Source organism: Aedes aegypti, chromosome 3 (genome assembly GCF_002204515.2).
Source record: "Aedes aegypti strain LVP_AGWG chromosome 3, AaegL5.0 Primary Assembly, whole genome shotgun sequence".
In the NCBI taxonomy this organism is placed as follows: domain Eukaryota; kingdom Metazoa; phylum Arthropoda; class Insecta; order Diptera; family Culicidae; genus Aedes; species Aedes aegypti.
Genome location: NC_035109.1, coordinates 186333993 through 186346948, shown reverse-complemented (window position 1 = coordinate 186346948; position 12956 = coordinate 186333993). Strand labels below are relative to the sequence as shown.

The following is a 12956-nucleotide window of genomic DNA, read 5'->3' as shown; positions in this document are numbered from 1 at the left end:
GATCGTCAGTAATTATTTTAGAACAACAAATTATGATCTTGGTCAGCTTTTTCCACGTGCTCGGGATGCTTAATTGATTTTTATTATGGTAAATATACATGATTCGGATGAAATTTGATTGTGCACAAGCCATTTGAAGTTTAAATTGAAATTACTATGAAAAACGCCAACCTTTTGTGTTCAGCCCTCTATCTCGTCGTCATAATATTTTATGGAAAAGTGAACAAACTCTTCTCATGTGAAAACTTTTCAGCTACAACTTTTCCGACCACATTTTGATTGGACGCCAGGAAAAATTATTATTCATCATCATGTAGATTTACATGCAGAATGCTTCACTAACTGTTCGGTAGGCAGCAGTGGTGCTCCTGGCGGGAAAAATAGATCAAAGTAATCAAGGCTACTATGTTCTGCAGCAAAAAAGCAGTGTTGCTCTGAAAGTAATTAAATGATCATCTCGCAGCATGATTTTGACTTTGTTATCAATAATAACAAATTATGCTAACTAGACGGGGTTGGTGGTCTGATGGCTACCGCTTCTGCTTCATATGCAGAAGGTCATGGGTTCAATCCCAGACCCGTCCCTTTCCTCGTACTTTGTAGTTGTATATCTCTCACTTGCTTCTATCTTCCATTCTAAATATATAACACTCAAACTATTCGTTCATAGCAAACGCTAGAACCAGAGACGGACAAGAAACCGTTTCCCTAACGCTTCCTACTTCCACGCGCATGCCTTTCTTACGCCTGATACATAGGCAGTCTGCTAACCACAAAAGCAAACCTCTCTGCCCCATGCCTTTTCCCCAATCCATACACTCCCGCATGAACTGGCGTGGATGCAGTGGAATATACGGTCTACTTGGGGTCAGTTCAATGCATCATCAATTCCTCCCCCTTCCCCTAATTGGTCTGCATTCTGACGTGGCAGGTGCCATTGTTGCCTTAAAATAGAAGATCACCAGCACTCATACACTGAGGATGCCTGTTAGTCCCAAGCAGTCATTCGGTTGGTTCCTTGTGTAAGTGCAGCTGATCTGGCGATACTGGAGTAGCATCCACGGGCGGCCAATCAAGCTCAAGCTCAATAATAACGCTCTATCAAAATGTGGTCTTCGGCAAACTTGTAGCTGAGAAGATTTCGCATGAGAAGAGTTTGTTCACTTTTCGATCTATCGGTGGAAACCGGTAAGCGTCCGAATCTGTGTGTTGAGAATGAAGGGCAAGTTATTCAACTACAGCTTGATTAGCATATATGCGCCAACGAACGATAAGCCCGATGACATGAAGGGTGAGTTCTATGAGAGCCTGGGTAAGACCTACGGAGAGTGCCCAAAACAAAACGTCAAGATAGTCATCGTCGACGCAAATGCGCAGTTCGGAAAAGAAGATTTCTTCCAACCCGTCATTGGAACGGAAAGCCTTTATTCCGTTACCAATGATAATGGCCTGCGGCTAATAACCTTCGCTGCTGCTAGAGGGATGGTAATCAGCAATACCTACTTCACATAAAAGAACATCCACAAACACACCTGGTGCTGGTTGATGGGCGACATTTCACAGATGTCATGGATGTCAGCACCTTCTGAGGCCCTAATATCGACCCGGATCAATATCTTGTTGTGGCTAAAATTCGGGCACGGTTATCCAGCGTGACGAGTTCTAGAACAAACAGAACGCTGCGCTTCAATATACAACGCTTGTCGACTGATGGGGTAGCTGCACAGTACCGCCGAGCAGTTGGGTAGAAAACGTTGCTGGAGATGTCGACAGCCTATGGGACCCTATCCACGAAGCTGGGACAACAACGGCGCGGGAAGTGATTGGCACTGGTCAACGACGAAGACGAAACGACTGGTTCGATAAAGAGTGCCAGAGAGTGACAGACATGAAGAATGTCGGCAGAAGCCGTATGCTTGTGGCCGGTACCTAACAGAACAGAGAGCGGTACAGGGCATCGAGAGCACCAGAAAGAAAAGGCAGCACGAAGAAAGTGTGGTAGCTGAAGCTCAAGAAAGCAAGCACCGGAATGATGTGCGGAGATTCTATGCAAGGGTCAATGGTGCGCGGCACAATACCGTACCAGTGCCCGTCATGTGCAATGATCGAGAAGGGAATTTGCTGACCGATAAAACGGCGATGGCTGCCAGAAGGAAGGAGCACTTTCAGCAATTGTTGAACGGTGAAAATGGAAATGTAGCGAGGAACAGTATGAACATTGATGATGACGATCAAGCTGTGGACCCACCGACCATAGGGGAGGTTAAAAAGGCTATCAGCGAGCTAAAGAACTGTAAGGCTACTGGGAAGGACGAGATCCCGGTCGAGCTTCTCAAGCACGGAAGTGAGCAGCTTTATAAGTCGATCCACCGAGGTCTATAATTGGAATCGATCGCAGTTCAGTGGAAGAGGCCTTCGTGCCTCTGAAGAAGGAGACAGCGAAGATAGGCCGGACCATTAATTCTACCAAAACGAAGTACATGGTTGCAGGTAGGGATAGAGTCAGGCTTGGTGGTGTAGGTGCTGAGATAGTGTTTGATAGGGATGTGTTTGAAGTTGTTGAAGAATTTGTTTACCTTGGAACACTTGTGACATGTGCCAACGACGTTTCCCGCGAAGTGGAAAGACGTATTGCGGCTGCGAATACGGCCTTTTATGGACTACGTAATCAGCTTAGGTTCCGCAGCTTGCAAACGGAAACAAAATTCACCATGTATAAAACATTGATTCTTCCGGTGGCTCTCTATGGGCACGAAGCGTGGACGTTGAAATAGTCAGACCGGAAAGCTCTTGGTGTTTTCAAGCGTAAAGTGCTGCGGACAATACTCGATAGGAAACTCGAAAATGGTGTGTGGCGTAGACGCATGAATCACGAGATGAATCAAGTGTACAAAGATGCGATATATTATCAAGCGTGTAAAATAAGCAAACTTCAGTGGGCTGGTCACTTAGTGCGAATATCGGAAGAAAGAATTGCGAAAATAATATTCACCAGGAAACCAGGTAGAGGTCGGCGGCTTCGGGGAAGACCACGAATACGCTGGCTGTACGCAGTAGAAGAGAACCTGGCAACCCTAAGCATTCGGGGCAACTGGAGAAGTTTCGTCCAAGACCGACGAAGATGGAGCTCTACAATACGCCCGGCAATGGCGTGACGCTACGCTATAGCCATCAAGGTATCAAGGTAGGTAGTCAGATTGTGAGTACGTTAAAATTGCATTCTTCCCACATTTCAAAGACAGATCAAAAGTTTAAAAGCATTGTCTATAATGTTGAACTTGGCCGCCTAAAAGAGAGAACGGCTCTCTTACTGCATTCGTCCGATAGCCAACATCGTTTTGCTTTAGATAGAACGGAGATACTCGATACCCACAGACGGTACTCCGCTCTTCCCATCTTGGAAGTGTGCCACATCATCAACACGGACAAGACGGTAAACAAACGAAGCGACTGTGACAGTTTGAGTACAACTTATGCAGGGATTTTACACACATTTAAGACGAAACCCAAAACAAATCACATAGACAGACAGATATCCAATTATCAGACCAATACAAATAATAACGACAATAATACCCAATAGCTAAATGTGCCCCACTGGACTTGCAAACAATATATAACCCTCAACATAACTTTCATAGAATAAGTACAAAATGACTGTTTGAACATCATAGTAAAGTGACGAGTAAGATCGAGTAGTTGTCCAGTGCCTGTAATTTTTAGTTTTTCTGTGTCCAATTGTATAGTTAGTATTTATCAATCATTTTTGTGACTGTAAATCTAAATGTGTGTAATTTGACTTTTAGGAAATTGATGAAAACTGTTTGCTTGACGATTATCTATGTTATGTATAGACCACCAGACAAAGAACGTATTTTTCTGTAAGTTGTTAATGTTTCCATTTGTGCATTTGTTATTTTTAAATTAAGCCTTGTTCAACCTTTTTAGAACCCTTGAAAAAGATGGCATAGCCCATTGAAACGTCGGGCGTAGAAAAAGCATTACGTTTTAATCGCTATCACTAGACTGAAAGCCGAAAAATCCCCCGGTGTTATAAGAATGTCTTCACATTTCACAATTACACAGCGCAACAAAAATGACATTTCTGCGTGTCTCAAGGATCAAATTATGTGCCTCTAGTACATTTGGGGTTGCTGAATTTAATGCCGTTCTCAAAAATGTTCCAGCACGTCAGGATTTTTTGCTACAGGTCGCCAAAGTTGGTTAAAACACTGGTTTAATTGATGCTTACATGAAATTTTAAGTATGATTTATCAAAATTTTTCGTGGTCTAATCCATCAAGCATGCGAAATAGGCCTTCAACTTTCATTTCAGATATAATTTGGTTGAAATCACACGATTAAATTTTGATTAAATCGATTTTTTCAACATACTAACAGTCTCCATACAAAACTTTTCGTTTCTCTTATATGGCAATATACTATACTTTTCTAAACCATCAAAATATAACTTTTGAGCATCAAAAATATTATAATCTTTGCTGATAAGTATTGTTTTATACATGCAGTATGAGTTCGGAGGCAAATTAAGCAAATAAATTGCCAGACAAGCTGGCAAAGTTGCATGCAAGTTGGCTGAAATAGTCAAATTTAGTATTTTAAACATCCAACATCTCAAAACCTAGATGTGCTATGATGTTTTTGAAAACGTCAATGGATTCAGCATCCCTTAATTAAGTAAAGAGTAGTATTTTGGTGCTTGAGACAAAACCGTGTTCCGCAGTGTTATTTGTGTAGCTTGTGTAAATGCATTGTCAACCCGTATAGGCCTGAGTGATTAGAGTCCTGGGGGACCTTACATAGCCGAGTGGTTAGAGTCCGCGGCTACAAAGGAAAGCCATGCTGAAGGTGTCTGGGTTCGATTCCCGGTCGGTTCCTTGACTTCCCTGGGCATAGACTAACATATCGTACCTGCCACACGATATAGGGGAAGTGGTGGCAAAATGAACAGGGATGGTAAAATGAATACCGTGCCTTTTACCGAGAAAAAACAAATTTGATAGAATTTTAATCACGCACGGACTATTTAGAGTATAAATCCGAGTGTTCGGGTTGCTGCGGAGGTCAATTGAAGTGAACATATCAACAAGAACTAAGATTTTAGATAACCACGTTTGAAAATTATAACTGACGTAACTTTTAGCTCGGGAGTCTTAAGGTTTTTCAGTGAGGTAAATATCGTCGTGATATGATGTCAAATCTGATATCTTCATATTTCTTTTTGAGTGGGTTACAATCATTTATAGATATATTTTCGGAAATGCTACGAAAATTTTCAGAAATATTAAATTTGCTCACGTATTTGCATGCAGGTAACATGAAGATTTGTATCGTTTTTTGCTAGCAAAAAAAATAATATAGTGTTCATTTTACCTTTTTGCTAGCGACCAATATATGTAAAAATTTACCCGTAACGCGGGTTGATCACCTTTACGAGGTACCACGGGGTAAGATCTACCATATTGTACTCTTGTTGTACGATTCCGAATCGGTGGAGTAGCGAACTCTTAAATTCTAAAATAAGCTTTCTGTTTCAAGGAATCTAAATGTCTCATGCGATGAAACTTTACAGTTTCAAAAAACGACTTTGCATTTTGTAAGTAGAAGTAATAATTTGATACGCAAGAGTACCGATGCATGGTCAAAATCAGTATCATTCAACCAGCTTGGTGGCCGAACCTGATTAAGGGACGCGCTTTTGAGAGTTTAATGGTGACAAATTGTTTTCTCCAAAAGGTATAAATAGCGGTATCTTTTTCTAAAGAGGCTCTATGCAAAATGGTAAAGAATGATATTTGTATAAAAAACGACTGTTTCATTATTTAGTACCTAATAGTAATAGTAATGGAGTAGAACGACATGCACTAAACAAAGGACACGGGTATACCACAAAAGATCAAAGAAAACTGGTCGCAGTGGTTCATCCCGAACAGAAACAGAAAACAAAATATGAAAATTAGGCTATTTCACTGTGAATTCATGTCGCTGCTATAGATAACATCCCTATTTTTGATGCTATGGGATAAAACATTACAAATTCCTCGTTTTTCTATCAGAAACAAGATGATTTCCTTAGGATGTTCATTTTACCACCCCTTCCCCAACGAATGAGAAATGACAACTATGGCAAAGAACGCTCTCAGTTAATAACTGTGGAAGTTATATGCACTAAGCTGATAAGCAGACTCTGTCCTAGTGAGGACGTAATGGCAAGAAGAAGAAAAAGGCCTGAATGAAAGCAAAAATGCTGAAACCCTCACCACTCAGCGAATACCAATTTTACTCATATTCCGAACACTTAAGGCCAACAGTTATTTCAAATGCATCTGATTGATATAAATTGGCGGATATCTATGTAAATTTTAATTCCCTCGCTAAGTCTAACTGTTAGCTGGTGGGTGTACCAATAAAAATGTTGATTTAATTAGCTTTAGTATTGTTTTACTTGAAAGTATGGAATAACATTTTGATTCAAATACCAAACACTGTGTTCATTCTGTCTCATATTCCGAACACCTTGATCCAAATTCCGAACAGCATGAATAAATCGTATTCAAATGAATAATTTCCCTAACAAATTTATCTGAGCTTGTTCTATTGGTCTCGAACTAGAGAATCGTCACTACTCTAGAAGTATAAAATAGATTGGAAGACGTTAAAATTGAATTACAACTGACAGCCATTTCCTTGAAATTTGATGACATATTTCAGCGAAACATTTCAACCAAATCGCCATACAAAAACCGAGTGTTCGGAATATGAGTCAGTTCGGAATTTGAGACAAAACGGTACTTAACGGATTCAAATAATTTTTCATCAGTATACTGATACACAAATCTAGTTTCTAGAAGTGGCCAGAGAAACTCGAGAATATTCATGTGGCCCTAGTTATTCCGGTTAGTCGAGCAAAAAAGGCAATTTTTGGGACTTTCCAAATTATCTTTGTTTATTTTCAATGACGACTATTTTAATTTGCATAAATCTTTAAAATATTAAACATTACAAATGAAGAGGTTTGCACTAGAGTGTCCATTTCCCGGCCATTTTGCTCGTCCCGGGATTCGGGACAAAAATCTATGCTTGTCCCGGGAAATCCCGGGATCCCGGGATTTATCAATTTTTCAATAAAACTAGCATTTTGGTTGAATGGTTTGGTTGGTTGAAAATGTAAGTTCAAATTTAAAAATACAATGTTTTTTCAATGAAATAAACAGATAATGTAAAATAATATGTTAATTATAGAAAATCACATTTCAGATATTCTGGTGAAGAAACCTAACAAAAATCAGAACCTAGTTTGACGAATCTTCTAATGATCTTTCAGCTGCACTAACGAGAAATCACTTTTTGTTCAGTAAAATTAGGAAAGAACACCAAGTCGAATTGTCCCATAATGAAAAGTTATGGCATGTCAGTTCCACAGCAGATTTTCGCATCGTGTCACACAAAAATGAATCGTTATTTGGTCATCTTTATATTTTTCTTGTAAAGGTAACGAGGTGAAATGTAAATTATGAAAGTTTCATTGAAATCGAAACATGTTCCAATCTCCTGTAATTTTTTGAATATTTGCATGGAAAACGGGATTGAAAACTTCTCAGACCATTTTCTCAATGCCTACTTTTTACAGATGGTACCGATTTGCGATTTCCGGCAGTTTAGGTGTACTTTCAAATTTGTTATCTCAGTATAGGCTTATAAAAATGGCTAATGTTGAAAAGATAAGCATTAAAAATTTATAACAAGACAAATAAAAAAATGTGTTTCTTACTTATCAAATAAGGTTGATAGTGAGGAAAAATGATATTGTTTTTCATTGAAATTTGATGGTTTTCATCAAATTCTACGTACATTTCGGGAATCCCAGGATTTCCGGGATATCAGAAATAAAATCCCGGGAAACGTGAAATCCCGAAATTTGTCAAATCCCGGGATTTTTTGTCCCGGGATGTCCCGGGATGGACACTCTAGTTTGCACCTGAGACGAGACTCGCGAAGACGGTCTTCTTTTTCTGTGATTGCTGAGTTTTTTTCTTATTCCACTATGTGTTTATACCAATTATGCGCATGCTGTTCAAATCCTCACATGAACCTCTCAGCAAAAAATGATTGAGTTTGCATCACATCGAATCATAAAAAGCCATTTTAGGGAAATGTCATGCCAGCAAACGTAGCAGACATTAGAAATAATTAATCTTCTGCTTAGATTTATCAGCAACTTTGGAAAAAACTGCTCCGCCGACAGAGGTTTTAATAACAGTTTACTTTGAACACAATACTTTTCACTTTTTCAGCGGTGGGCTGCATTTGACGTTTCGTGAGAGGGGAATCTGGGCTGCATATGACGTTGATATTTTTCCTCTTCGCGAGTCTCTCTCAGGTTTGCACTAGTTAGAATGTACAAGATGTAGCCATTCGGACTTGATGCCCTGAACTATATATGAAACGGCTATAGTTTTGACAGATACTAAACCGTTTGAATTCTCGAAAACTAGTGATCAAACACAATAGTTCACTAAAATGCGTTCACAATTGCTTGGCATAGATGTTAAGATACAAATTGGCCACTTTATCGTAAATTTGAGGCATCCCGGGACCCGAAAATGGTCATTTGTAGGGTCAATCAAATGCAGGACACATGGTTATCCCATTCAATCGTTTGTGAAAAGGTTTACGCTGATGCGTTTTTTATTTCAAAATTCCGTAATATAGTGGCCACATTATAGCCGATTCCGGAAATTATCTGTGCATGTTATTTGCCTACCTACAGTACCCGTTTCACTTTTTGAATTCCAAGATATCTATGTCCACTCTTGTTTCAACAAATTATGAAGTTTGGATGGTTTCTACAGCATACAGCAATTCCCCTTCCGCCGGGATATTCGGTACATGTCCAGTGCAACCAGGTTAATCCTCAATTGTAATTGGACTTTTTTATGCCTACTTCAATGTATAATTTAACAAATCATTAAGTTTGAGGTGCCCCAAGAAGGCCTTTGTTATCATTGTGGGAAGGATCACCTTCATCAAGGCTCACGGGAACAAACGTTGGGTACGCAAAGGTTAAATAATCACACGCCTTATTGACTATAACTTGTTGGTCACAAAAAGAAGCACTGCTCAAATGACAAATTTCCTCTTATTTGTACGCTTGGATGATTATTTGTTTTTGCTTTGGGGCTATCGGTTACTATCAGCATTTCCATTCACCAGACAATCATTACTATTCGGCGAATATCATGATAGCGTTCTTTGAAACTGTCACAGTATGTTTTTAGTGAAGAAATAAAATGATTCTTGTATTGATTGCGCTGTGTGCTATCCTGAAAGGTGCTGTATCATCCGTTTCAACCAATAGTGCCGCTCCAGGAAAAATTTTAGGCCAAATTTTGGACAAATGTTGCACCGATCCCAAACAAACAATAATCATTCAAACATCGATAGACACATTTGAAGAAGAATGTAAATTATCAGATTTGATTAATGATATGCTGACTTACAGGAAGAATCTCATTCCTGTTATTCAAGGACCGAGTATTCCAGCGACTGTAAACTCATTATATTATAATGTGTTCATGGTTGGATCTTACAGTTCTTTTCATAAACTGTACGACACCATGGGACCTTCAAAGTATGATTTTGAGGGCCGTTTCGTTATAGTGTACGGTTACAAATTACCTCAAATGAAGAAGATAACTGAACGAACAATCAAAAAGATGCGGGACAAAAAGATTTTAAACGTTATCGTCGTAGTCGTGGATGATTCTTCAGTAGAAGTGTATTCTTACTTTCCATACCACAAAGGAAGATGCAACAATTTTGACCCTGTTCTGGTCTCCAACATAAGTTTGACCGAGAAACATCTTGATTATGATTATTTCCCTAATCGCTTGTTGAATATGTATGGATGTACAGTGAAAGTCGGGACGTATTCACTAAAACCATTCACAATCATTGAAACAAAAGCAAATAACGAGACAGTCTACAAAGGCACTGAAGTAGATATAGTGAAAACAGTTGCAAGGTTGCATAATTTTTCAATCGAATTCTATCTGCCGGAAAATGGATCAAAGTGGGGATTTATCAGATCTATTGATAGCACCGGTTTGATGAAACTGATTCAAGACGAATCTGTTGATTTGGGTTTTGGAAGCATTGGGATGTCGGTTGAGCGGAATTTCTTCCTGAAAGCCGGAATGTCCCATTCAACCAGTACATTTGTGTTCGTTGTTCCTCCTGGCCAATTGTATACGTCTTTTGAGAAGTTATACAAACCATTTACAACGGACTCTTGGGGATACCTTGCTGTGGCCTTTGCGTTTGGACTTACTTTTTCACAATTATTTTTTGGTGGACATAGAATAACTTTCTTGGATATGTTCAAAATAGAATCTCTGGAAACCCCATTGATGAACATGTGGACGCAAATTTTGGGAATACCTTTACCAAAACTTCCGAAGAAAAATATCACCTTGGCCATTGCAATTGGTTGGATGACTACAGGGCTACTCGTAAGAACGCTATATCAAGGAGCCATGTTCAAGTATCTCCGCTCTGGTGTGCAGAAAAGCTCCGTACAGACTTTGCAAGACATCAATTCCGCAGGGCTGCATTACTACATGTATGATGTAACTCGAAGATTTTTTGTGGATTCTCCAGAAATTTTAGAGAAGTTAATCAGATACAACTCATTGGAGACGCTGTTCTGAAATTATTCATTTTTCAACAGCACAAAGCAGCTACCGGAACTGGCAGACACGGACGAAATGATGCGTCGGCTACATCGTGGAGATCTGGATGGAGTGTTGGTCCTGCCCGCAGCTATGGTGTCCTATTTCAACCTGAAGAATGCCGGTCGAGTGCATGTTGATATAGGGACGGATATCGTAGCTACCTACATAGTTTGTATTTACTATCCAAGGAATTCACATTTTCCTGAAATATTTGATCCGGTTATTCTCAACTTGCAAACTTTTGGAATACTTAGCTATTGGCGATCCAAATACGGAGACGTGTTTTATAAGGAGATCATTTTGAAAGAGCCCATCCCCATAAAGTTGAGTTCTATTTATGCAATATTTGTCATTTGGTTTGCACTTTTAATTGTGTGCGGAATTGTGCTCTGCATTGAGATTTACCGAGGTAGAATTTTGATAAATCGATTAAAAACTGTTTTGCCACATGCAAAGATCAACATGATGAACACAAAAAACGACCTGTATTAGGCGCCGTCCACAAATTACGAAGTGCTCTAGGGGGAGGGGGAGTAGGCTCAAGCGTTACGGTTCATACAAAAGTTTTAAATTTTTCATACAAAAAGTGTTACGGAGGGGGGGAGGGGGTCGAAAATTATCAATTTAAGCGTTACGTAATAAATGTATGCCGCCTTATAAAAACAAGGTAGGGAGAAAAATATTTCAAAAACGGTTAAACAAGTTAGTAACAAATAAAGACAACAATATACATCCAACCTTTTTTTAATCATAAGAACTATGCATCATGGCGTTTGTTCATTTGAATGAATTACGTTCAGCCTAATGTCGTTTGATCCAATTCCATTTGACCAACGTCGGGTACGTAGGACGGGTCGAAGGAACGATTGGTTCGACGAGGAATATAGGCAGATTCTGGAGGAGAAGAATGCAGCGCGAACGATCATGCTGCAGCAAGGGCAGAACGTGGAACGTTATAGACGGAACCAGCAACAGCACACCGGCCTCTTTCAGGAGAAAAAACGCCGGCTGGAGGAGACGGAGTGCGAGGAGATGGAACAGCTGTGCCGGTCTCAAGAAACACGTAAGTTCTATAAGAAGCTCAACGCATCCCGCAACGGCTTCGTGCCGCGAGCCGAGATGTGCACGGATAACGATGGGAGCATTTTGACGGACGAGCATGAGGTGATCGAAAGGTGGAAGCAGCACTTCGACACGAGCACCTGAATAGCGCTGAAAGCACAGGCAATGAAGGACGGGACTACGGAGGAAATGCCTTCGTCAGTACTGCGGAGGATGGAAACCGTCCAGCCTCCACTTTAATGGATGTTAAGGATGCCAATTACTAGCTCAAGAACAATAAAGCTGCTGATAAGGATGGTGTCGAAGCTGAACTCATAAAGATGGGCCCGGAGAGGCTGGCCATTTGTCTGCACCGGCTGATAGGCACAATCTGGGAAACAAAACAGCTACCGGAGGAGTGGAAGGAAGGGGTAATATGCCTCATCTACAAGAAAAGGGCGACAAGTTAGATTGTGAGAACTTTCAAGCGATCACCATTCTAAAAGCAGCCTACCAAGTATTATCCCAGATCATCTTCCGTCGTATGTCACCTATTTTTTTTTTTTTTTTTTGAATTATAGACGCTTTAACCATAGCAGGCCATTCGCGTCTGTCTTTATTTACAAATTGTTATAACAGATTAATTCATTCTAGTTTTTTGACAAATTTGATTACTTTTTCTTCTGCTTTTGTGTCATTTTTTAAAATGGTTTTTAGGTTTCCTGATATTTCATATTCTTTTCGTTTTTTATCCAGAGTGTTACATTTTACAAAGATGTGTTCCACAGTCAACAGATCATTACAGCTCGAACACAGGGGAGCATCTTGATACGGTGATAATAGATAACTGTGTGTTAGTATGTCACCTATAGTAAACGAGTTCGTGGGAAGTTATCAAGCCGGCTTCGTTGACGGCCGATCGACAACAGACCAGATCTTTACTGTACGGCAAATCCTCCAAATATGTCGTGAATACCAGGTCCCAACGCATCACCTTTTCATCGCTTTCAAGGCGGCATACGATAGTACGATACTTTCTTGGGAAAGTGTTTATCGGGTGCAACAACCAGGGTCGCTGGCTGGCTAGGTTGCAATTTGAGCTCAGCATTACGCAACGTGTGCGTTCTGCTGGGAATGGATTTGGTTCGATGACATATGTGA

At 40.0% G+C, this 12956-nt stretch overlaps 1 protein-coding gene across 1 annotated transcript; it reads left to right on the top strand.

The window, feature by feature from the left end:
* The first annotated feature begins 9280 nt into the window (after positions 1-9280).
* Positions 9281-10730, top strand: LOC5577371. Its single transcript, XM_021850741.1, has one exon. The coding sequence runs from the start codon at positions 9312-9314 to the stop codon at positions 10728-10730; it is 1419 nt and encodes a 472-aa protein (XP_021706433.1). The 5' UTR covers positions 9281-9311.
* Positions 10731-12956: the final 2226 nt, after the last annotated feature.